This window comes from Hypanus sabinus, chromosome 28, assembly GCF_030144855.1.
Source record: "Hypanus sabinus isolate sHypSab1 chromosome 28, sHypSab1.hap1, whole genome shotgun sequence".
Taxonomy (NCBI): domain Eukaryota; kingdom Metazoa; phylum Chordata; class Chondrichthyes; order Myliobatiformes; family Dasyatidae; genus Hypanus; species Hypanus sabinus.
Window position 1 is genome coordinate 28644293 of NC_082733.1, and position 27086 is coordinate 28671378.

Sequence of the window (27086 nt, forward strand, 5' to 3'; positions counted from 1 at the left end):
CGAAATTCATTGGACAACATTTTATTAAAAAGTTTATCCATTCAAACAGAAGTGAATAATATGTTACCTAAATTACTATATACATAAAAAAATCAGTCTGATAACAAAAATTACATAAACGTACAAGTCGATATCCAGTTTTAAGTTGGCAATCTTTCAATATTGCAAGTTAACTCACATAACATGTAAGCTTCCACTAAAGCTGTTGGAAATCACTTCAGTACAAAACGCAGCAAAACAATAAGGTTAATCAGGCATGCTGTATCTTTCTGTACAGACCACTCACGCATTACGATCCATGCGTACATCTATCTCTCTCCCATTAATTTTTGTGCCATTCATCATTCTGCACGCTTTCTCTGCCACTTCCGGAGAATCAAAGCGTACAATCCCACAACCCTTGGACTTGCCATTTTCCATTTTTATTTCAGCAAATATTACGTGACCTAAAAGGCAACGCAAGAAGAAAAATTACTTTTGCATACTCCCAGCTGGAACATTAGGTCAAAATAACAAGACTTATGTTTAAACACTCACCACATTGACTAAACTTTTCCTTTAGTTTCTGCCATGTCAGGTCATATGGAAGCTGAAAAATAACGAGTTTTTAAAAAATGATTCTTATTTGAGCAACATTTTCAAGATGCAAAAGTTTTAATGAAAGAAAAACAGCACCTACATTTCTTGCAAAAATCTGACAGCCTCGAAAACTACTTCCACCGTCTCTTAAACCACTTCCTGCTGTTCCAGTATTCATACTTCCAAATCCACGATCATTATCCATGCTCCTATCGATCCCACCTACCAATCCTGTTCCCATTCGATCGAGACTGGAACCCATACGATCCATAGCCATTGCCATGCCTCCAGCCATGTTATTCATAGCAGCCATGCCAGCACCTATGATATTCAGATTAAGAACAAAATGCTTATCAGTAGCATGTTTCACAATTTCAAATATGAGATATCAAGTTCCTACTTTCAGTCGTAGGGCAGAGATGAAATTAGAACATGGATCGATACTGCAAAAGAACAGGCCTTTAGGTACAGAACGTCTGTTTTGACCAAGATCAATATCATGTCCTGTCTCTACCACCATCCCTAGGATCATTCCAGGCACATGCAACTGTGTAAAGCCCTGGACATTATCCTTAGGTGGGGGCTCTAGCATTTGATATTTTTACTCCATGGAAGAGACTCTGACCATCCACCCACCCTTTCATTTCCTCTCACGAATTTATAGACTATAAACTTCTATCAGGTCTAAAATGTGTGCTTGAGTGAGAAGCCCAAGGGTTCGGCCCTCACTCCTAACTTAAACATACATCTTCATTGCAGCACAATCAGGAGCAGGGATTTGTTGTGAGTGCCAATTTTCAGAAGAGAGAGTTAAATTTATCTCCAGTCTGCCATTCTCGGGGGGGGGGGGGGGCGAATAGACTAAAAAGCCTGAAATACTGAAAAGAGTTTAAAAAAATCTATAAATACTTTGGGATACCACAGTACCAACAGAGTTCCATTTTCTCCAACAGGCTCTAGCATTTCTAATGCTGCAATATCAGTCACTTTCATAGCCCAACACTGAAATCCATTATGGCCCACATTTAGATTAATTCACATAAGCAAGAATTCTATGCAGGATATTCTGAACAGTAAAAACAAATGCTTTGTAACAAATGGCCACTGTGCAATGAATTCTAGTAACTGTCCCCAATGTTTTTGTCTCCATTCGCATTCGCATGAAAGCACACTTGCCAACGTATTCTAAAATGCAACTTCAGTATCCTAACAAATGTTCAGCAGTACACTGACATGACTGACATCAAAACAAACAAGTTCTCATAAGAAATAAAGCAAAAAATTTCTTTATTATCGACCTTTGAATTTTAGGTTTGAAGGCTTAGGTAAACATTTGAACCAGTACATTAACCTACCTAATGCAGAAGCAATTACACCCATACCAGTGGCCCCCATTCCACCTCCCATGCTTCCTCCAATACCTCCACCTATTCCACCTCCTAAAGAAAAAGGGAATGGAAAGAAATATTTGCCAATTATGAACAACACATTCCAACAGCAAAATTTTACAATTCTGAACAATGAACAGATTTATCATCAGGCCAACCAATTAGACAAATATTCACAATTACCTTCACTCAAAAAAATTAAAGTGATGAGTGTTATTACAATTAAATCAGAAAAGCAAACCTCTCTAAATATGCAACAGATGAATCCTACCAAATTGTGCAGAGTATCTCCCCCAGGGGACACTTGCTTGAAACATTTCATCGGCATAAGCAGACAGCATGGGTGAAAAAAAATCCACTCCAAAGGTGTTTAGTAAAATGAGGGAAGTATACAGCTTCTCCAATTAGTGCACAAGAAGAGGAAAGCGGGGAGAGTGAATATATTAACAAAATTTTTATTTTTATTTTACAAGATTTTGCAATTAAATGCATTTTAACCAATTAGTGATATCCATTTTTATTCTAAAGACTGGTGAATTCAGCAACATGAGTATTGTTAATACTAAGACACAGAACACACCACACTGGTTATTCAAAATACAACAGATTCTGCAGATGTTGTAAATCTTGAGCAACACATACACAAAATGCTGGAGGAACTCAGCAAGTCAGGCAGCATCTATGGCAGGGAAAAGATAGTCGACGTTTCGAGTCGAGACCCCTCATCTGGATTCGTGAACGAAGTCATTAATGCCACAAACCTGAAGAAGGGTCTTGGCCCAAAACATCAGCTGTTTATTCCCCTCCAGAGGTGCTGTCTGATTTACTGAGTTGCTCATCTTTCAAGATCCACATCACGCATCAAGTTGTTTTTCCTTTCTTACCCATTCCACTAAATGAATCACCAAAACCACGTTTCATAGGTATTTCACTTCTTCCAAATTCTTGATCAAAACTACCTCCTATAGCAGAAGATGCCATTCCTGCACGATACACATCTGCAACAAAGATAAAAATGCAATATTCAAGATTGGCAAAGCAAAAACCTAATTCAAAATAAATTCTAATGTTTTCAAAGTTATAGATTTGCACGTTTAATTTTTCTACCAAAATCGGTCAGTTCTCTTCCTTCAGTTAACGTCACAGAAATAGCTTGACGGAATCTGGGAGATTTTTCACATTTCAACCATGAGGAATGACTCGCTAAGGAGATGAATAATCAAGGATCAACATTATTCACCATAAAGGTACATTTACATCTATTAGAAATTTGCAGTGGTGTGTTGGTCAGGGCAAGACATGCAACAAAATCAATTATAAATACACAATTATATAAAAAATAAAGTTAAAGGTTAAATTACAGATATGGAATAAATGTGCATAAGAACAAATACCAGCATGAATTTAAAATATTAACAGCACTATAAAAACTGATTTAAAGTGTTTACAGTGCAGTGCAGTGACGAGGGTAGTAGATAGAGGGAGCTGGGGGGGGGGGGGGGGGGAGGGGAGGTGGTGAAGGCTAATTAAAAAGACTGACCAGATTAACTGTTTAGGCAAGAAACATTTAACATCTTAAATGAAGTTTTGTTTTAACCGCCCTACAGCTCTTTCCAGAAGGGAGCTTTTGCAAAAGGCAATTTTCAGTGTAGGTAGTGTGATCATATTTTAAGTCCAGAAGATGGAATATAACTACAGTGTTATGGAATGTATTATGACAGAAAGATAAAGCTCTTTACCTCCCATAGTACTTCCCATTGCAGCTATACTGCTGCTTATTCCACCAATGGCACTCATACTGCCTCCCACTCCTCCCATGTTTCCCAGTCCTGGGGCCAGATTTCCTCTGAAGTCTTCCATTGTGCCTATACCTGCAATATGAATTCAAAGTCACCAAATGAATCACACATGATAAAGCCTCAAAGCAGTAAGTAAAATATTACCTGCCATTCGACCCAGATTACCCATGCCTCCATCACCAAAGCTTCCCATGTTGTTCATTACGTCCATTCCACTGCTAAAACCAATGGGACCACTCATTCCTTTAGGCGTGGAAAGAAAAAGGTTTATAATTAAAAAGAAAGAAAGAGTACTGAAAACTTAGCTTTTAAGCAAGCAAAACTTACCTCCACTCATTCTGTTCATTCCCCTATAGGCTGGTCCATCTATTCCAATTCCTAAGACAAATGCAAGGGGTGTAGTGGTTAAGTTTATGATACGTAATTTTCCTCTCTCATTTAGAATTATGTAAGAAACAAGTGTCATACCTCCAGCTGTCATGCTGCCCATTGCATTATTCATAGGCATTTGATTTGCAGCAATTGGTCGCCCTCCAGGTCCAAGTCCCATTCCAATACCACCAAGCCCACCTGAATCCAAACAAAACAGCAGGATTGAAACCACTAACTAGTATATCATTATGCAAAACAACAAGTTTTATCATAATTATACAGTTGTAGCAAGCATCTAAACAGATGAGACTTTTGGTCTCATGTGTTGTACTTACGAGGCAATTGAGGCTTCTTGTCAACAGAACGTAAGTCATCATATGGAACAGACCTATCGTCCTTTATGAAAGGGAAGGAACTTGGTTAGGAAATGCAAAACTAAGATTCTCAGGTACGTAGTAATAATAACAAGACAAAATTCTTACCATTTTCACGTGCATTGGTCTATCAAACAAAAGCTGTCCATTGAACATAGCTATAAACAAGTTAAGAAAACTAATAGGAAGAGAGTTCCAAATTTGAATAAAGGATTTCTTAGCTCCTTCTGGCAGACTTAATTTCAAAGGATTGTGTCAACTACAAACAGTAAGTATGCAGACTGGAATGTAAACTTCAATTAACTTATTTAAATTTAATATTGTAGAAGAACCAAAGTCTCTGTATCTTGTCTATTAAAGCTATTATTTTCAGATTTTCTACTTAGTAGCTTTAAGTATGTGGTTCCATGCGCCTTATAGCCATCATGCACAAAATCTTGAATCCACAACTCTGACGCAAATACAAACGGAATTTTTAAAAAAAACAGAAAATACCTTGGGACTTTCAGGATTAAAAATTGAATTCATTTTCATACAACAAAGTAATTGACGGTAACTAACAAAAGAAAACAGCGAGCAGCAAAATAGAAATTGCCCAAATACTCCTGTGAGGGAATGCAATGATTCCGTAATCAGGCAGTATACATTATTATAAGTGTAAAACAAATGCTGCTTAGTTTGCACTGCGCTGCCATTAGTTTCACAAATAGCAACTTACTCCGATTTTCATGAAGTTGCTGCATTCACACAGTAATTGTCCATTAAATTCAATGAAAGCCTTAGTAATTAATGGTACAGGTACTTTAATGCTGTGAATTATCTTTCCAATAACATAATCATTAACCACAAAGTGAATAATTATCAAAGGAGTAAGAGTTTGTATCTTAATCTACCTGTGTGAAATGGTTTTTAAGTGATCTCCTTCTCTCTAAATCTAATTTTATTTCCATACACCCAAGTGGACAAACTCCCAAACTCCCAAATGCTTAATTCCCAAATATTACTGGTGAAGTTGACAAAAATTTGTCCTAGTGGATAACAGAGGTAAGGCTGTGTGCACTATGCAGTTAACTGCAACATTGCCGTAATCTTGTGAATAAATCAGAGCTCAATCATGTAGGAAAGTAAGTGAGACCCTGCTGCAGCATACCCCAAGTCTATCTTCACTCCATGTTTGAACATCAAAATGACAACGGAAAACATTCCTTAAATTCCATAGGTTTAAAGTCTTTAAAAAAAACCTGGTAAATCAAATTCCAAACCTACAACCGCAAGTAAAAGGATACAAATAGCTTGAACGGCCTCAAGTGGCTGTTCGAATATTACAGTCCCTATTCCACGGCTCTTGCCATCTTTGTCTTCTTTGATATCTGCACGTTTTACAGTCCCAGCCATGGAAAATACTTCTTTCAATTTCTTCCAACCCACTTTGAAGTCAAGCTGTACAGAAACAGAATGGGAGTTCAAAACAGCATACTAATTTTTAGTATTTCTTCTTAGTCTTCCAAGAAATGAAACACTTACATTAGCAACAAATACAGTTGGTAAAAGTCTTCCAGCCTGTAGAGCGGTGAGGACTTCAGGAGGTATATTTGGGTTGTTGACAAGATTAGGCGGTAAATTAACAATTGGTGAACTAATATCCGGCCTGGATCCGCCAGGGTACGAACCACCCCCTGCACGTTGCATAGCCCTGCGAGCATGCTCTCCATCAGCATCCTACACAAAACAAAAGCATTTGTCAAAAAAGATTTTGGGAAGTTTATACAAATGCATATTCCAAGAAAAATTAGACCAGCTCGGACATTTCATCTGTGCTGCTAATGAACATTGACTTAGAGATTACACACACATAGTCACTTTGTGATGCCAAAATTCATCTCCATTATTCAATTGAAAAGCAAGACAAATGTTTGAAAGGTGATCAGAATAATAAAACTATGAACAAAGGAAGCATAGAAATGACAAAATGGTAGGTTTGGTGACAATTTTGAAAGAAAATGGGTCAATGTTTGGCTCCACATTCCCCCCCCCCCAAATGTTTCAACACAGGTTGGATGATATTGGCTATCGTGCTCCTTACAGAAAGGATAAGTTCAGTGTAATGCAACAGTTGGGAATCAAAGTCTTAACCTGCAAATCCAATTTAAATTCTATAATGGTACAATGCAACAAGTCAGCATGCTAATTTTCACTAATGCAAACTGAGTTTTGCTATAAAAATTATATTTGGATATATTTTTCAAGCTGTGCATAATCATATTGCACCATCTCTGAAATAATTGATCCCTGATACATGTCCACATTTTTTAATAAAAGAATTTGAAGATTACTTCTTCAGATAACTGCAAAGGTGATGTCAAATTTGTTTCTTAACCAAATTCTAAGTAGGTGGGAATTTATTAAAATTTGAATGAAGCCTTATAACTCTCTGTACAAGCAACTCACAAATTGTGCACTCTGATGCCATTTCTAACTGCATATCAAGCACTAGACCTCAAAACTGGCTGTGAACTATCTCAATTGAGGTCGAAAATGGTAAAGTACAGGAGGCCCCCGCTTTTCAAACGTTCGATTTACGACAACTCGCTGTTACGAAAGACTTACGTTAGTACCTGTTTTTGCTAACCAAAGAGGATTTTCGCTTTTACGAAAAAAAGGCGCCTGCTTTATATGTGTGTTTACCCTGAGAAAGACTGCAATGACCATGAAGCCTTGTGTGAGCATTTGTTTGCGCAAGCGTGTACGTGCCGATTTTTTTCTCCAAATCGATTTTGGCTCGCTGCCTTCCCGAGTTTGATAAGTGAAACTACACCATACATATACATACAACTACACCTACAATATTTCTGCTTTATATAGGGCATAGATTTATCATATCATTCCTGCTTTTACTATATGTTAGTGTGATTTTAGGTCTTATTGTGTTAATTGCTTTGATTTGGTAGGTTATTTTTTCGTGTCTGGGAACGCTCAAAAATTTTTCCCATATAAATTCGTGGTAACTGCTTCTTCGCTTTACGACATTTCGGCTTACAAAACGGTCTCATAGGAACACTGTACCTTCGGATTGCGGGGGAAACCTGTATATGTTCTTGACCATACTGTATAAATAAAACAAATTTTAAATTCCCCCCCCCCCCATTTTCCCCAATACTATTTAAATTGTTGCCATGTTTTATGATAAAGAAAATTCAGATTTGATTCTTTAAGAACTACTGTCAAAGTATATTATCAAATATGTATATGTAATCATATACCACCCTGAGATTCATTTTCTTGCAGGCATTTACAGTAAAATACTATAGGATTTATGAAAAACTATAAACAAAGGTTGACCATTGTGCAAAAGGAGACAAACTGTGCTGAGAAAAAATAAATCTACAAACGAGTTATAGAGATAGAAAATCTCTGAAAAGATTTCACAGCTGATAAAGGCCCTAAAAAGTCTCAAAATTATAAGTCACATAATATTTCTGTTCATAGTTCGTATAAGTCGATGAAATTGGCATGGCAACCAAATTTTGAAGTAGCAACCTAAATTCACAACATGAAAAAGTGCTTGTAAGAAGTCTGTAAAGAAAAAGGAAAACAAGGAAAAGCAAAATGCTAGCAGAATTTCATTCTTTCCCCTGCTCTCGAACATGAATGCAGTTCTCTCATTAAAGATTTCTTTTCTACTTTGTAAAGAATTTAAATGGTGGTACAAAATTTAGTTCACATAGAATGAGTTCTTTTCACTCCTAGGCTTTGTATTTAAATCAATAGTTTTAACACTCAAAATCACCTAGAAATATAACCTTCAAATTAACAATTGCTTAACTTTTTTTTTTGACTAAATCAAAGAACCTACCATAGTATTGGGAGAGCTCCATAAATTTAAATTATATATGTAATTACTGCAAATGAACAGATTAAAACTGATTTCTTTTGACAAAAAGGCCAGATACAACTTGTAATAGAAGTATTTATTTCCATTGCTTGTCTTTCACTTCTTTCTATCATGTTATTCATCACAAATAAACAAGCACAATACTGTAAAAATTCATGTGTTTTGTCCAAAGTGATTATCGGATTTTATTGACCATTTACCTACTCCAAAATAAAACATTTTTATATTTACCCTAGAAAGTGCATTAATAATTTTTAATCACTCAGTAAGTCGTCCTTCAATCTTTCGTATAAAAAAAAGCCAATTGCTTATTAGATGTTCCCAGAGTCAAAACCTCTCTGATCTGGCCAAAACAAAATAGTTACACAAACAATTTTTAAACTTGCCATGATGTTTGAAACTGTTCTTTAAAGAAGAGCAGCCCGGTCAACATGCACCTTTCCAGTCTCAGTAAATCTGATGTTGTCCAAACCACTACTTTCCATGCCCTGTTCATCCATCATCACCTTTGTGCTCATTCTTCACTGGAAGTCAGTTTGGACTATTTTAAAACTTGCACCCTCAATTTCAAATCTGTCCAAGGCTTGGGCCTTTGAGATCTCTAATCTTCTTCAGCACTAAAGCCCACAAGAATCTCTAATACTCCAAAGCCGGCCTTAAATTTCCCCAAATCTAAGTGCTGTACTACCAATGACCACATGGTCAGATGTTAAAGCTCCAAGTTTTACACCTTCCTATCTTTCCTTCCTCTCAAGGTATCCCTAAAACTCAATTCTTTGCTCAACTGCCCAAAATTTCTTAGTATCAAAATTTGCAAAAGAGTAAAGTTTCTTTGCTGAGCACTGATAAAGAATGCTGCTTAAATACAAGCGATCTGGCAAGAAACTATTACTCACCTCTCTTATGGTGAGTGGTCTTCCACCAAGATCATATTTGTTCATAACATCTAAAGCCTTCGAAACTAAATCCTCCGATTTGAATTCCACAACACTGTAGATTTTAATCAGAAAATATATTAAAATATATTAAAAAGGGTGCAAAGAGATCATCAAATTAAGCTTCTAATGGGATTCAATTCAAGTAATTTGCTTGCCAGATATACCATAGCATAACTTCTAGTTAGTCTGCAGCCTTCCCATTTTCAATTAAGCCACTGTTTAAAATTCCAATTTATATGTAAAAGATTTGACAGCAGTTACATAAATATATTAAGCCAGAGTTCTTAAGATTATACAAGTAATATCCTGATCAATGGGCGAGAACAGTCAATATATTTTAATTGACAGGTTGAGTACCCCTTAACCGAAATTCCAAAATCAAAAAACCTGATATAAGAATTTTTTTTAAATACCGACATGATGTCACAAATGAGTTAATTCCACAATTCCCAAACACTGGACAGTTTGGAGAAGTGACCTCACATATGTAATGGACAGAAGTTAATGAAAAATAGAAAAACACTGTATAAAGCAAAAAAAATCTCAATTGTGTATTGAAAGAGTGGAACAATCAGTGACAGAGTGAACAGATGCCATTTAATGGGATATGCTGACTGTTAAACAAGCAAAGATCTATCGCGATGAACTGAAATTTGAAGCTAATTGTTTTGTGCATACAATTATTAAAAATACTATATAAAACTACCCCTCCCCCAAAATGGGCTTTTCAGAACGGGTGGCAATTTGAAATTAATGGCAGATATGAAGCCAGCACTGGAACCTGGTAATACATGTGGTCGGGGGGGGGGGGGGGGGGGGATGTGGGGAGCAGTCATTCAACTCTGACAGTCTGTGTGGAGGACCCAGCTCTATCATGCCAGACTGTGCTCCCACTGTGGACTGTTCATTCTGTGAGCTTTAGACCAACTATACATAAACTTTTCATGTGATATAAATCGATTATGTCTTTAGAATTGGCCCCATCTCCAAGATATTTCATTACATAGATGCAAATAATCCAAAAAAAATATGAAATCTGAAACACTTCTGCCACCAACCCCCCCCCCACCCCCCCCACCACCAAAGCATTTCAGATAAGGGTTGCTCAACCTGCATATGTAAATGTATCAAACAGGTTTTCCAAATGTTAATGGATTTCATGTTTTTATTAATAAGATAAACAAGAGTGTGTATTATCAACAACATAACAGTTGCATTCTTCACAGGATGCCTGGATATTTACGACATTGTAACCTGTTGTAAAAATATAAACATTTGGCATCTAGAAGGCCAAGTTCCCAGAATGTGTGATATTCACACTTGTCATGTTTTGACACTCAAGTCCTTCATATTCAACAGCAATCTGTAAATTATTGACTCACCAAGACCACCCACTAGCCATTGGGATCATTTATAGCTAGTTTTAATGAGTCAAATCCCACCAGTATTGAAAACCATAAATAAGGTGTGAAGCTACCCCATCAGAATTGGGAGTGCATCCACCACTTTGAAAGCCAAGATAAAAGCGATCACCAAAACAATGAAATAGAATACCTAGAATTTAGCGAAAAGCTAAGGAGTTCAAATGCACAGTTCTACACCATTGGTTTGGGAAAATACTTAACACACCAGGAAACACAACATCATGACAGCCAAGCAATTGAACAGCAAACTACTTACCCACAGCCCTTGATTCAGATGACAAATAATGGAAAATATGGGGAGGGGGAAAGAAAGAAAATATTTTAGCATATATGATGACCAGATGTTGCTTCTATTTTATATCTTACATGTAGGAAAAAGGATTTTAAAAAAATGATATTTTCCCATAATACAGACTCTTGCTGCAACTACCTCCTATATTTTATGGTTACAGTTCTGTAAAAGCAATACATTACAACTTGTTTATAGTAACACCAGTCCAATCAATTAAATGTAAATATCCACTGCAGGCCTCCAGATTAAACCACTCAACACAACCAAACTCCAGCATAAAGCTGAGTTGGCAATAAATACAAGGGCATCCTAGCTAACACCTTAAAATTTGAGCTACCTGTGCTAATCAGTAAGTAAAAATTAAAACTGCTGAGGACCTTATGAACCCCCAAGCAGATTTTTCCCACTTACCCTTGACTTTCCTTCAGCATCCTTAAAGAGTTCCACGTATATAACATCACCAACTACATGAGATATACAGAGGGGAAATACCAAAAACAATGCATTTAAAAGACCACACACTTACTTCACTGTTGCCACTTAAACAACACTACAGAGGAGCAACCCATTATTCACCAACAATCAACACCAGACCAGCACACCTCCTAATCATTACAATGCATAACAATTTTAAAAAGTGAAATCAACTTTTGCCCCAAAGATTTGTCACCTGCATCATCCGAATCAAATTCGAACAACATTTTCCATCATATAGCAGCAAATTAAACAGATTTGGCCTGTATGATATGGTTGGTGAACAAATAACAGACATTGTTACGACCATTTAATAAACAATCTGACATTGCTAAAGCAAGTTACATTTCCTGTCAATGCCAACATTGTGGCAGTCAAAATACACTGTTTTAAGGTGACAAAGCTTACAACCCTCGATGTGTTAAGTCACAAATACAGAAACACAATACTGCAATTAAAATGCTTATTGCACAACACACAAAAGCAATAATTCAGCCATATCATGGCATAAAATCCAAATCCAAGACATTGAGCTTCACAATTGAACTGTGTGTCACCTTACAACAGATGCAGAAATCAAAGTTACAGACATTGTTCTCAGCACAAATGCATTTTAAGCTCAGTTATTGGCTCAGTAATAAAGGCGTTCAAGAGAGAAACTTGGAACCAAAGTCCAACATAATTAAAAAGTCGAGAAAGGATGCAAAACAACTTCCTTTTTTCCCCTATGACATAAAGGCAAGTACCAGTCATTTTCCATATTTTCTCTTCCAGTTCCAATTTCCTTACACCAGAAAAAGCCCAGAAAGCCATCTGCACAATAAGGAAATTTCACTTCACTGTATTTATAAATTACAATGCTCAACTATCCCTTATAGGACTTCAATAATCATCACGGCCTGAACTAAAACCAAAATGATACAATTGAATGCTAAGCAAAACAAATCCTTATTTGGAAGGCCTTTATGCTGATGGTTAGTCTCTATCATGCTTACACAGCACTACTAATCAGTCTCAAATTGCTCTTGGTCATTCAACCACTCTAAATAGGTTTCACAAAAAAATGCACTGATTTGAAACATTATACTCGTACTCATCCATAATAAAATTATTTAATGATTTACCACCTTACAGAGAAGTTCTTGTGTGCAGCAAGCTGTAACTAAGTCTTTTTTATAACATTAGATCACCTACCTTGAATACAGAGAACAATATTTACAAATACCACTCAACTTACAAAATAAAATTTTAAACCATTATCATTCTGCAAGGGAAATATCTTAAGAGCTTTATGCCATGCTTTCTTTGATTAGGTGTTCAGTCAACAGCTGTATGTGTTTAATTAACATGTGATGTATGCTTACAGTATGTATGCAGTATGCAGTTCGAAAATAAGGGCACAAATAGCTTTAAACAGTTGAAGGAAGAAATAAAATGAAGCTTTCCTGAGTAGCTTAAATTTGCAAATTACTATTCACTTAAGGATCTGATTTCCAGAAATATTCATAATACAAATCTGAAAGATTGCTGTAAAATTAGCCATCGAATGAAGAAAACAATTGTATTATTCTAAATGGAAATACAGAAGCTGGTGGGGTTAGTGATCTCAAGGAAGTTTAGGTCAGGCTGTAGCAGACTTTAAACCAGATGGAAAGCTGGGTAGACAATGGGCAAATGGAATTAATACTGACAAGTGCAAAGTGATGCATATGGGATATTGTAAGGAAAGAGTTAATTGTGATTTCTCCTTGGTACATGACATAATAAAATGGAAGTTTGAAGACAAAATGGTGTCAGTTTTGAATAGTCCAGTGCACATCACTAAGATTAGACAATAAATAATGTTTTCCTCCTTACAGACTGGTTGCCTCAGTTTTCTTAAATTATGGGTCTGGACTGAAACTCATTAAGTGCTAAGTTGGTGCAGCTGGTACCACCAAGGGATGGAAAAGTATTGGGGTGATAATTATGCTATACTTTGAAGGAACCTTAAAGGATATAAAAAAGGGAAAATTTTTGTACAGGAGTGAGTGTTTGGTCTTAAGCTAGGTAACGACCAGTGGAAGTGCTGACATAAGGCCAAGTATGTTGAGAGGGTTAGTGTATGTCCAGTCAGAGAGAGAAAACAAGTATTGTGCAAGATTGTGGGATTTGTGGCTCAGATTGAATTTGCAGAGATCGGCTTGTTTAGTGGATGATAAGCATTATTTTGATTTCTGTACTGCTACTACTGTAGACCTGAGGTTTTCATTCTGTATTGCATTTGTGCTAGTTCTAATGAAGTGTTTTCTTGTGGCGTAAAGTACATGTCCAATATCCCGTTTGTTTGTGATTGTACATGCAAATACCCTGAGCTGAATGAGAAAAGAATACAGTGAATATTAAAATAATTTTTGTTACAGAAATGAAATGAGGTGCTACGGAACACTGACGAACAGATGAGTCTTGGGTTCTAGTCCACAGCTCCCTGAAAGATAAGGTAGTGAAAGCACTCAGCATACTTGCCTTCATAGATCAGAAGTTGAGTTGTCATTTAAATTTTTTTTTATTTAGAAATACAACAATGTAACAGGCCCTTCAGCCCAACGAGCCCACACTGCCAAATTATATCCATTTGAACAATTAATCTCCTAATCTGTTATCTTTAGAACATGAGAGGAAACCACAGTACCCTTGAGGAAATCCTTGATGTAACAGGAAGAATGCATAAACTCCTAATGGTTGAACCAGGGTCACTGGCACCATTCTAGAGTTACACTAACATGCCACCCCCAAAACGCTGGTGAGACTGCACTTGCTATACTGCAGAATTCAGGTCACCATACTACAGAAAGTATTATGGTTGTATTGAAGGGATTGGATTGGCTGGATTTGTTTTCCCTAGAGAGGGGAAAGTTGATGGGTGACCTGACAGAGCCATGTAAAATCTTAAGAGGCATGCAGTAGATAGAATATTTTTCTCATGATAGGGAAAACATGAGGGCAGAGTTTAAAGGTGAGAGGAGTTTTAAAGGGGTTTGAGAGGAAAGTATTCTTTACAAAGAGATGTATATCTGCAGGGCACTGCTAAACACAGTGGTGAAACTAGACACATGTGCTATATTTGAGGCATTTAGACAAGCTCAAGTAGACAATGTGCAGGAAACAGTCCTAACACAGGCAAATGTAGATGGGCTAAATGACTGCCATAAACATGATGGGCCAAAGCGCTCATATTTGTGCTGTATAAATACAGCACACAAGAATTTGAAAATTGATACAGATATCAGTAACAAGGGTACAAAGACTTAAGTAGCTCTAGCTGGTAAGAGCTACTAAAATGGTGCATGAAAATAAGTATACAAGGGATACTAGAATCAGTATAAATATTTACCATGAAATTATGAAAAAAGCCATCATAGAACATCAAGTAATACACCCTTTACACTTCCAAAGATGCCAGTTTAAACTGTACATCTACCTGCACATAGCCTAAAATGTCTTGTGAAAGTATTCAGCCCCCAATCCAAGGTTCACATAAATGAGTATTACAACCAGGGATTTTGATCAATTTTAACTGAGAATTTTTATTTGTGAATCACAGGTTCTTTTTCACAGTACATCCCCAAAACAGGGAAAAGTACAAAACAAAAAAAAATTAAAATTCAAAAACTGAAATGTCAGCAGTTCAAAAGTATTCATCCCTCTTCAGTACTTAGTTGAACCACCTTCTGCAGCTATTTCAGCCAGTAAACTTTTTTGAAAAAGTGCCTATTAGTTTTACACAATGTGATAGGGCAAGATTTGCCAATTAATCCTTGCAAAATTGCTCAAGCTGTGCCAGGTTAGTGTTAGGGTGCAGCGGTGGACAGGAATCTTGAGGTCTTGCCAGAGACGATCGATTGCATTAAGGTCAGGACTCTGGATTTTTCTTCATTTGAAGCCACCCTATGGTTGCTTCAGCAGTGTGCTTTGGGTCATTGTCCTGCTGAAAGACAAACTTCCTTTTTAATTTAAGCTTTCTGGTGGAGGCTAACAGGTTTTTAATCCAGGATCTTTCTTTCATACTTCCATCAATCCTGACCAAATTTCCAGTGCTTGCTGCTGAAAAGCATCCCCAAAGCATGATACTACCTCCACCATTCTTTAAAGTAAGGCTGATGCGCAGCATTAGATTTACGCCATATGTACTGTTTAGTGTTGAGGCCAAAAGTTCCACTTTACTTTCATCCAACCACAAGACCTTCTTCCACATCTTTACAGTATCTTAAGTGACTGCGCAGGGATACACTTTTTTTCTAGCTTTTTCCTCCTCTTTTGTGCAAAGCCTTAGAGATTATGAAGCCATAAACTCCATTTCCAATTCCAGACACTGACTTCTGCAGCCCTTTCAGGATGACTGTTGGCGTCAAAGTGCCTCACTTACAAGTGCCATTCTTCTCTGATGAAGAAATTTAGATGGGCAGCCTGATCTAAGCAGCGTGACTGTGGTTTCCACTTTTTCAGTGGACTGCACTGAGCTCTGAGGTATGATCCATGCTTTTGAGATGGTTTTGTACTCTTCCCCAGATTTGAGCCGATTACAATTTCCCTGACTTGTCATAAATGCTCTTTTGTCTTCATTTTGATTTGATCGGTTGAAAATCAACCACACTGTTGGACCATACAAAGAGAGGGAATATTTATCCTTATGACTTCATTGAAAACAAGTGATCTTCCAATTTGTTAATCAACAAATTGGGTGAGTTAGTAAAATATACAGTATTACACCTGTGGAAAGTTAGAGTAGTAGTTACAAAAGGGAGGAACACCTTTTCAGCCTCACAATTTTAGTTTTTAATATTTAGTAAAGTGTTGACAGATTTTGGAATTTTTCTTTTGATTGGGCATAATGCACAATGTATATCAGTTCCAAAAATCCTACTTTAATGCATTTTAAATTTAGAAAATGAAACAGTAAAATGTGAAAATGGTTGTGGGGACTGAATACTTTTTCTAGACACTGTATATCCCTCAATTCCCTGTCCATTCATGGCCTGCCAAAATGCCTCTTAAACATGGCTATCATATCTGAAGCAAAGTGGATCCCAAAGGAGGTATTGGAAATGAAAGTAAAGAAATACGCGTGAAGAGTTTTTCAGAAATATTTACAGTAGAAAAGCACGCCACAACTTGAACACTCAATAATAGTGAAGTGAGAACAGAAGCCTGAAGGAAACAGGGAAACTATAAGCAAATTATGGCACCAAAAGATGGAAAAACAGAGTCAAATGCTTTCCAGTGTGGAATTTTACAAGAAATAACTTAAACAGAGATCTGTAATTTGCCTATTGCCGCTATAGGTGTACAGCAGATGCAATCTTACTGACTCTCCACTCAGCCCTGAATCACCTGGACAATAGCAGCACCTATGTGAGGCTGCTGTTTATCAACTATAGGTCACCATTCAACACCATCACACCCTCATTACTAATCAACAAGCTCCAAAACTTGGGCCTCTGTATCTATCTGCAACTGGATCCTTGACTTTCCCTTTGGGAAACCACAGTTAGCACAGACCAAAAATAACATCTCCTCGCTGACAATTAACACCAGTGCAATTCAAGGACGTCCACTTTGCCCACTGCTCTGCTCTCACTACACCCATGACTTTGCAGATAGGTATAGTTCAAATGCCATCTATAAATTTGCCAATGACATAATCATCGTTGCCAATGACATTGCCAATGACATAATCATAGTAATCAGAATTTCAGACGGTGTCGAAGAGCCACACAGGAGTGAGATAACTCAACTGGTTGAGTCATGTCACAATAATGACTTTGCACTCAACAACAGTAAGACCAAGACATTGATTGTGGACTTCAAGAGGGGAAAGTCAAGGGAACACACATTGGTCCTCTTTGATAGATAACAGTGGAAAGGGTGAGTATTTTCAAGTTCCTGGGTGTCAACATCTCTGAAGATCCATCCTGTGCCCAACATATTGAAGCAATTACAAAGGCAGCATGATAGAGGCTATATTTCAATAGGAGTTTGAGGAAACTTGGAATGTCTCCAAAGACTCTCATAATAAATTTCTACAGGTGTACTGTGGAGAGCATTCTAACTTGTTGCATCATTATCTATTATAGTGGCCACTGCACAGAATCGGAAAAGGATGTGGTGAGTTGCAAACTCACCCAGTTTTGTCACGGGCACTAACCTCCCCAGCATCGAGGACATCATCAAAAAGCAATGCCTCAAAATGGCAGTATTGTCACTAAGGACCCCCATCACCCAGAACATGCTCTCTTCTCATTGCAACCATCAAGGAGGACATACAAGAGCCTGATAACAAACAAACACTCCAAATTTTAGGAACAACTTTTTCCCCACTACCATCAAATTTACAAATGAACAGTGAACCCACGTACACTACCTCACATTCCCCCCCCCCCTTTGTTTTGCTCTTTTTGCATTACCTATTTTATATATATTCCATTTTCTTGTTGTAATTTTTAGTTTTTTTAATTCTGTATTGCAATGTACTGCTGTCACAAACAACATATTTCACAATACATGCCATATTAAACCTGATTCAGATGGTAGCTACCGACACCATCCACACCCGTCCACCCAAAAATCATTTTGCTAACCTCTTTCATAAGGAACAGTTAGCTAAAGTTTATGAAATCATAAGCAATCTTATTAAATTGGCAAAGCTTCAGTGAAGGTTAGAACGATGTGCAGAACTTGTATTTACCAACCTAGTTGATGAAAGCCCTAAAAATCAAATCTTATTTAGTCAAAAATAGAACAGTTATTGCAGATAATGAAGGTGGAATTAAGAAAATGACTAGGATTTTTGTGTAAATCTTCTGTTCTCAAGACTGCCAGTGTCAGCCACTTGCCCCCAAAAACCATTCTATTTCAGCAAGTGTGGCACCAGAAGCCATCACCATGAAGAACCAGTTATAGGCACACCAAACAGCATTGCAGAGGTTGTTTCAGTGCAAACTCAGACTTATCCCAGTCTGCAAGCTGGAAAGTCTTCACAAGTTTGTGCTGTTGTGCTTAGGTCTGTGAGATGTCTCTTGGAACATTAAAAGCTACACCAACGGTCAACTCTGTCTAATCTGACTGTAAGTAAGAAGAATAAGAATAAGTCACCTAAGATTCTCGCTCCACCTTTCAATAGGATCATAACTGTCATAGTCAGTTTATAGTGACAGGATGAGAAGTTGTCTCTAATAAAACACTGGGCATTAAACATAAATTCAAAGGGACAGAAATAATACTAAAGCTATACTGGTGCTATGCACCACAACTTAAGAATATAACAGAAAATGATGGAGGAACTCAGCAGTCCAGGCAGCATCTATGGAAAAGAGTAAACAGTCTAAGTTTCAGGCCGAGGCCCTACATCAGGACTGATTTGTACGTGTTGCTTTGGATTTCCAGCATCTGCAGATTTTCTCGTGTTTATGAATATAACAGCCTTGGAGCAAGTGCAAGTGGTTGACTAAAATTATACCCAACTTCCAAATTGCACAAATTAGCATTAAATTCCATAGAACTGAAAAATAATTGAAAACAGAGATGGGATATAATTACTGCTTTTTACCCTAGGCCAAGCTGCTGGAACAACTGCATACTATCCATATCTTCCATTTCCATTGCTGCTAATTTTTTTGCATGTTTATTATTCTAATGATAACTGCACTTCAAAGCTTGGCTGGATAGAATTTTCAAAAATACGTGGTGTAGCAGACATGCATGTCCACTTTCCTTCTCATGAGCAAAGTTACATTTTGGGGCTTCTGTGACTATCAAATCTGTCATTTTCTGCAACTTTATATATAGTTCACTTTAAAGAGGTCATACTTGACAGTGTCAATGACTCATAACCGATCTCATCCAATCCATCAGATCAATTATCCAAGTTATCAGTAAAGATTTTAATGATTTTACTTGAATCTAATTTTCATTTCATTAAGAATATTTAAATCCAAATTACACACAGTTGCTTGTTGAAAAGAATGAGAAAAAGCCTAAATTTGAGAAACTAATGGCCTGAAAAATTGAAATAAGAGTTAAAATATTCTTGGTTTCAGCATTCTGACTGCCTGCAAAATGCTAACTTCTCTGGGAGAGGGCAAAGGCACAAACGCAGTCAGCTGAGAAATATTATAGTCTCTATTAGCAATCTTCTCTAACATAAAGTATCAAACCTATCCAAAATTTAATCAACAGTAATGTGCCAATTTTGATTACTGCTCCTGAAAAAGATGTTAAGACTTCTTTTGCTACTCCTATTTTTCTTAGAACTTCTAATGTAATCTATATGCCAATGTCCCCTGCCAAATTCCCACTCAAAAAAAAGCTGTCTTTTAGAAACTTCACAACATAAACTGAGGCTGAAGCTACAAGTTCAATCCCTTGGATATAATTACAATGACCTTAGCTTCAATTTCCAAATTAGCTGACATTTCAATAATTATCTCAACAATCAACTTGAATTACAAAAGCTCAAGGAGTTTGCTTTTCAATTCCACCACAGACACAAAATGTCTTATGCTGCAGCCTTCGTTGATAGCAGGCAAGAATAGCTGTATACTGAACTATGTTTCTGAGTCTAAGTATAAAAGAATCAGCGACAAACTTCAGGTTGGACTACAGCTCATAAATGGTCAATGTATTCCTGCTTGTGCAATACAGGATATTGGAGCAATTAATGCACATAAAGCAAGCATATGGAGCTCTTGAAACAGCTTTTCTCATTTTTCCCCACTATAGGACAATAATTTCTATTTTATGCACAGTTGATCTTACTGTTAGAACTAACTACAAAAGTCACTTGTTTCAGAGGAAAAGATCAGTTTTCTGACCTTTTGTGCAGTTGCCTTTGAAACTGCTATGTTACACAGCTTAATTCTATGGTTTCACTACCACTGTTTATAACATCTATATAGAGTATGTTACTTTAATTCTAGCTTTTCAAGTAGCTTGCAGTTACTAGTAATCAGTAAACTAAAACAAGCACAACCTCAATGTCTGAAAGATATAAATAACTGGAATAGTTATTCAGATGAAAATTTATCCATGTTACCTTTCTCTCGCATGAGGTCTTTAATCACTTGCCACTTTGTATCATAAGGAATGTTGCTAATAAAAACTCGGTTACGGTTATAAGCTTTCTTGTCACCATTTGTCGTCTTATCTTTTGAGTATGGATGATATCTGTTGGACTTCTTATTTATTACAGGCTTGTCCTTCAAACTTGATGTTTCCTCTTTTGAAGGCTCATCTTCTTCACTGTGTTAAAGAAAAATGCATCAGCACACAAAATACTCAAATGTTGTCAAAAGTCACTTTTCTTCAAATTACCAACCCAATAATGAACAAGTTTTAATGGGAATTAAGTGAGGTAACAACAAAGTTTTATGTTAAAATTTGCCTCAAAAATATTCATACACAAGTATCCATTTTCCAGAAGCCAAATGGCTGTACATTCTGTCAAAGGGTCCTGGACCAGCAACGTTAACAGGTTACCCTTTCACAGATGCTGCCTAACCTTCTAAATTTTCAAGCACATTTTGGTTTCATTTAATTACCCCTTACTTGTTGTTACCCAGATTTTCAATGCCAAGCAAATTGGGAAACAATACCAAGCAAGTTGCAGAGTTTTGGACTGACAGGTCTCTGGAGTCCTTATGGTCTTAAAACAAGTGACTAGAGTATCACAGGTAAAGGAAATAGCAAGCCTAGTTGCACACTGTTCATTCTGCCATAGACACAGGATAAGGACACAGCCAATAAGAGAAGAACACAGAACTAAATTAAAGAAAGCATCACAAACAAAATGCTGGAGGAACTCAGCAGGCCAGGCAGCATCAATGCAGTAAACAGTCGACATTTTGGGCCAAGACTCTTCATCAGGACTGGGAAAAAATATGAGAACTCAAAAGGTGGGGGGAAGGGAAGGAAAGGAAAGGAAGTAGTACAAGGTGGTATGTGTTAGGTAAAACCAGGATGGGGGAGGGGTGAAGTAAAGAGTTGGGAAATTGATTGGTTAAAGAGATAAAGGACTGCAGAAGGGGGAGCCTGATAGGAGAGGATAGAAGACCATGGAAGAAAGGGAAAGGGAAATGATGGAGGGGAGGAATTATCAAAAGTTCGAGAAATCAATGTTCATGCCATCGGGTTGGAGGCTACCCAGACGGAACATAAGATGTTGTTCCTCCAATCTGAGTGTGGCCTCATCTCAGCAGTAGAGGCGGTCATGGACTTTAATGCCATCGTTGGAGGCTACCCAGACGGAATACAAGTTGTTGCTCCTCCAACCTGAGTGTAGCCTCTAAATTCAACTTCCCTGTTACACACAGTATAAGCAGTTTTATTACATCACTGACCAACAATTAGCAAGATGTCTGGTCCACAAGCATTTTGCTTTTTAATAGATGAAATAGCACCAAAAAATTTAAGAAAAATGTTGGATAAGCAATGCTTATATCAACTGAAAGAGCAAAAGTTTCCTATATAAAATCCTGAGAAGTCTTGACAGGGTGGATGTGATGAGGACATTTTCTCTTTGAGGAGAATCTACAAATAGGGGTTGCTGTTTAAAAATGAATGGTTGCCATTTAAAACAGATGAGAACTCACTGCCTTTCCAAAGGACTCAAGTCTCTGAAATTCATCCTCAAAATACTGAATATTTTTAAAACAGAGACAGGTAGATTCTTGATCAGTGGGTTGGTGGAATATTAACATTAGGTTGAAATACCAACTCGAGGTTACAATCAAATCAACCGTGGTCTATGAAGGTGCTGAAATGCAAATTCTGCAGATGAAAAGCAGAATATTTCTTGAATAATACAGAAATCTGCTGGGTGGTATTTCATTGAAACTGTATTTCCAAGTTCTCAGGATTACAATTGCTAATACCTAAAAGCCACATACATCACTGGTGAGTAAACAACTGCAGATAAGTATTTAGCTTTCTGGTGTTTTGCAAACAGCCCTTACATTTTGGTAATAAGTTGAATCTCTTCCATACACTACAACTAAGCATATTCCCTCTACTGTTGTGATGTACTCATGCAAACACAGATTGAATACTGTTTTTCCAATGTTCTGGATTAACTAAATTGTAAATAGTTTACACAATAATAAGTGGGCAACTTTGTCAGCCATATAGTGGCATAATTACTGCAATTTTCCTACGTAACAAACGTGAGATTAAAATAATTAACCGAAAACCAAAAAAAAAACTGGAATCATTACTGTGTATTGTTCGATCCACGATGAGTATTCCATAATTAACCAGCCAAAATCCACGTCTTAGGAGCCGTTTTTAAACGTTGAATCTCTCAATAAATAACACCGCAAAAACAAAGGCACCCTGAACAATCAGGAGCAAGGTATCCAGCATTTTCTATTTCATTCACGCTTAAGTACGCAATCTGGAGGCAAAACAATAACAAAAGAAAATCGACGATGCAACACACACAAAATGCTGGAGGAACTCAGCAGACCAGATAGCACCCATGGAAATAAACAGTCGACGTTTCTTCTTCAAAGAGAAGTCTCGGCCCGAAATATCAACTGCTTTATTCCTCTCCATAGATGCTGACTGACCTGCTGAGTTCCTCCAGCATTTCACGTGGGTTGCTTTGAATTTCCAGCATTTGCAGAGTTCCTCGTGTTCAGAAAAACGCAAATACGGTTTGAACGTAACGGGGCTCATGAAAGAAAAATAGTGGAGTCAAGATCCAAGGGATTTTTGACACCATATTGCAACAGAATTTGTATCAAGAGCATACGACAAAGTGAATTATCAAATCGCGAAAACGCCGGCTGTTAAGCCAGGAGTGAACCTTGGGCCTCCAATAAAACAGTTCAGATGGGGAGGGATGAGCGAAGGCGTGCCCCATTTCAGCACAAAAGGATGGACACCCTCGGCCAGAGGTTGGGGGCCCGTCCGCAGGCTGCGCGTCGCCACTGAAACACCTCAACTGGGAGTTCATTACGTTTTATCTGGCGTCTCGCTCTCTTCATGCTGGGTATCTTCGACGTGCTGGATCTCCTGTGGTTCTTCTTTGATCTCCTCCATCATGTTTTCCTCCGGACGGAGCCGCACACTCTCCGAAACGACGGGCCGGGCCGTCCCGTTCCCAGCACTCCGCGAAGCGCCGCGCAAATCCCGCCCTCCGCCGGCGCACGTAATATCGCGAGTCGTGCCTCGCTTTCCACGTGCCCGCCCTTTCGGCTCAGCGAGGGCTCGTACCTTTTATTCACACACTGCATTTCCTCTTACTTTACTGCTCCATTTTGTTACTAAAGTCTTGACATAAAAAAGTACTGGGCTGTGAGCTGCGGTAGCATTTACGCATGGTAATTCACAAACAACTAATGACTTGGAAACAGGTGTCTGTGCATCTGTGCATCTTTGCTTTGCAGATGATTTATTTTTGAATTACAGGAATGATTGCAGTCAATCAGTGAAAGATTCAGAAAACTTAACAGATCACCTCTTGCACTACCATGGATTCAATTGTTCAATTTAAAATCAGAGAATGCATACAACCTGAAATTCTTAATCTTTGCAGACATCCACGAAATGAGACCCCATAGTTTCAATGACAGAAATATCAGAACCCTGAAGCTCGCTCCTCTCCCCCATTGCACAAGTAGCAACAGAAGCTTGCAAGCAGAAACTTGCTGTACGTTCCCAAGCCAGCAAAGAAAAAGCACAATATTATTACTTTGGGCACTTAATGAGATCCTTGCGACTGATGCAAACTAGTGGATTTTTGAATATCTGGTTGCAACTTGGTTAAAAATAATTGAAAATCGTCTCTTCACAACATCAAGATGGTTACAAGCTTTTGATAGCAGGTGAAGAGCTTGACTAAAATAACATTCACAATTGAGAACAACTTTGCTTTCTCCCAGAGCTGTGGAAACCTATTCTGAATATCATTAGTTGTCCAGAAATTTTGCTTACTTCATTTGGAATTTGTGTGAGCTGTTATATAACTCTGCAGCTCAATAAGACATTCTTGTAATGTGGTATCAACAGCATTCACGTTCACCCCAAATGGATCCACCACCCAATCTGGAATATGTATTTCCAGCAGATCTCTGAACCGAAATTCCATATCAGTGTGCAGTTGATTCATATGATCAAGATATACACTCAGATCTTATCCTGCAATTCTATTTTAAGAGACACCAGTGAAGGAAATTGCCCAATTTTTCTGCTGAAAACTGAGTTTTCCAAGGAAAGCAGTAACAGCCTCTGAAAGATATGAGATCAGTTTTCCCCTTGTAACTGTTTGTTTAATAAATTCCATTTTTCAAACATATCTGCCAGGTAAAATATGTCGGACTTAGCAGTGACAATTTGTTTTCCAAGCTGCTTATCATTTAGTAATGCGACAACACTATCCCAAGTGCAACAAAACAACGAAAACAATTACCTTTTGATAATCATCATACCCCTCTATACATTGATCTCCATTCAAAATCTTCTTCATTTTCCTCACAAAGTTGCCAAAAAAGATGACCTTGAAGTGCATTTGATTTGATGAAGTTGACAGCCATTATTACAGGAACAAGGGTGTCATGCAAACTAAATGCAGCTAAACGCTGATAGTGGATGACATGAATCATGCAAAAAACACCAGGCACAGCAATTTTTAAATGAGCAATGGATCCTCTGTGTCTTCCTACCATCGATGCAACAACATCAGTTGCAGAAGCCATTGTATTTTCCAGCTGAATATTGTTTTCCAAGAAACATCTCCTGACTTCTTCAAAAATAGTTTCAACTTTGGTACTTATCTTAAAATATTGGGCAAAAGCATGTCCTCACTGGCCTGACCATATGTCATCAGAAGGGCTTCATGGTCACATAATGTCCTTTCATCGATTTGCAGGGCAAACTTCTTAACTTGCACTTGTGCAACTAGTTGTTTTTCAACATCATCTGACATTTCATCAATGTACCTTGATGAGTTATTAAGGGGATAGTTTGAATAGTTTCATATGCACTCTAATTCATATCAGCAGAAGTTACAATAGAAGGTGCAAGCAAGACCGATGATTCACCTGTCGTATGTGGATTGCCAGCTTTTGCAATTAAATTTCAAAACATTTGATTTACTTTTGGCCCTGATAGGAAATGATCATGTACAATGTCCTAGGTATGTTACTCAAAATGGGGTCTTTGGTTTGTTACGAGTATGAATGCTTCTTTGTCTGATAAATGTTTCTCTCGCCATTGTTTCGCTTTAGAATGGCTGATATGGTAATTGTATTCATTTGTTAATCAATGGGGAATGTTATTGTGTTTTGTGAGGCTGGGAACTTGAGGGGAGGGGTTGCGCGGGCTGGGAGTGTGAAGGGAGTCGGGAGAAAGATGCCGAGGAAGGTGGACGTGCGCTCGGAAGACCACCGGGGGTGGAAGACATGGAAGTCAGAGGCAAGCGACAAAGGGTCGAATGGTTCGATGGTTGAGCTCCAATGAGTGCACTAAACCGACTGAACTTTGATAAGTTGGCGCCTTTTGTTTTTTTCCTTATATATATATTGTATTGCCTAATACTCTTTTAATTTTAGTAAACTCTTTAAAGTGTATGTCATAACGGTATTTGTTGTGGATTTGATACTGTTGGCGGGCGCGAGGCATAAACTCAATTCTCACAGCACCTGCGTGTACGGGAGGTGGGTTGGTGAGTGGCTGGATCTCCGTTTCCCCTAGACCGGGGGTCGGCAACCCGCGGCTCCGGAGCCACATGTGGCTCTTTTACGTCTGTGCTGTGGCTCCCTGTTGCTTTGGGAAATAATTGGTCAGTATTTAATTAAAATGTATTTTATGTTAGTTTGTTAGTTTTTGAAATGTAATTCTAAATTTGAAGATTATGGTGATCTTGTACAATCTAATTAAGACGTTGTGGCGACCCATTTCCTGACACATCCGAACCGGCTCACAATTAGCCAGCGTTTAGGCTAAGGGAGATAGCCTACGGGGGTTTGTGAGTACGTGTCTTTTGCAGCATCCGCGCCCATGGGGGGCGGGTTGAGGGAGGCTTAAAAGCAAGGCTGTTTAGTTCAAATAAAGCTATCTTTGACTGCAGTTTACTGACTGCGTGTAGCACACCGCTACAACGTGTTTTTATCGCTGGCTGTCCAGAGGGGAGGTGCTGAAACGCTTTGTCGCGTGTCTGGAAGAAGTGAAAACTTTCCTGGGCAGCAAAGGGCCCACCTTTCCTGAGCTGGAACAGCCAGAGTGGCTGGAAAAGCTACACTTCATGGTAGACATGACAGCGCACCTGAACACGCTGAACACAGCTCTTCAGGGGTAAGGACGTACAGCCCTGCACATGTTGGAGGATGTTTTGGCATTCGAGCGCAAGTTGACAGTGCTTGCCAGAGATTTACAGAAAGGCACATTGTCTGACTTCCCCAATTTGAGAGAGTTCAAACAAGGTCACGACATGATAAATTCGGAGTATTTACATTCTGCAATCATCGCAATGCAAACATCGTTTGGGAAACGCTTCTGTGAGTTCAGAGAGGAAAAAAACA

The 27086-nt window shown here is 38.0% G+C and overlaps 1 protein-coding gene across 3 annotated transcripts; it reads right to left on the bottom strand.

Annotated features, from left to right (window-relative positions):
* Positions 1-5: 5 nt before the first annotated feature.
* Positions 6-23701, bottom strand: myef2 (myelin expression factor 2). Of its 3 annotated transcripts, none has more exons than XM_059952813.1 (18): positions 23525-23701; positions 20603-20808; positions 11470-11522; positions 11023-11030; positions 9301-9394; positions 6037-6231; positions 5799-5952; positions 4621-4670; positions 4474-4534; positions 4235-4336; positions 4094-4144; positions 3911-4009; positions 3707-3838; positions 3075-3170; positions 2852-2965; positions 680-900; positions 538-589; positions 6-446 (listed from the first exon to the last, which is right to left on the bottom strand). In XM_059952813.1, exons 1-18 carry the CDS (start codon positions 23608-23610, stop codon positions 283-285), a joined length of 1938 nt encoding a protein of 645 aa, XP_059808796.1. In that variant the 5' UTR covers positions 23611-23701; the 3' UTR covers positions 6-282. The 3 variants fall into 3 exon arrangements, with proteins under 3 accessions (XP_059808796.1, XP_059808794.1, XP_059808795.1); XM_059952811.1 differs by adding an exon at positions 1935-2018 and having other exon boundaries at positions 11023-11522; positions 23525-23695; XM_059952812.1 differs by lacking the exons at positions 20603-20808; positions 23525-23701 and adding exons at positions 1935-2018; positions 12279-12882 and having other exon boundaries at positions 11023-11522.
* Between the last annotated feature and the right edge of the window lie 3385 nt (positions 23702-27086).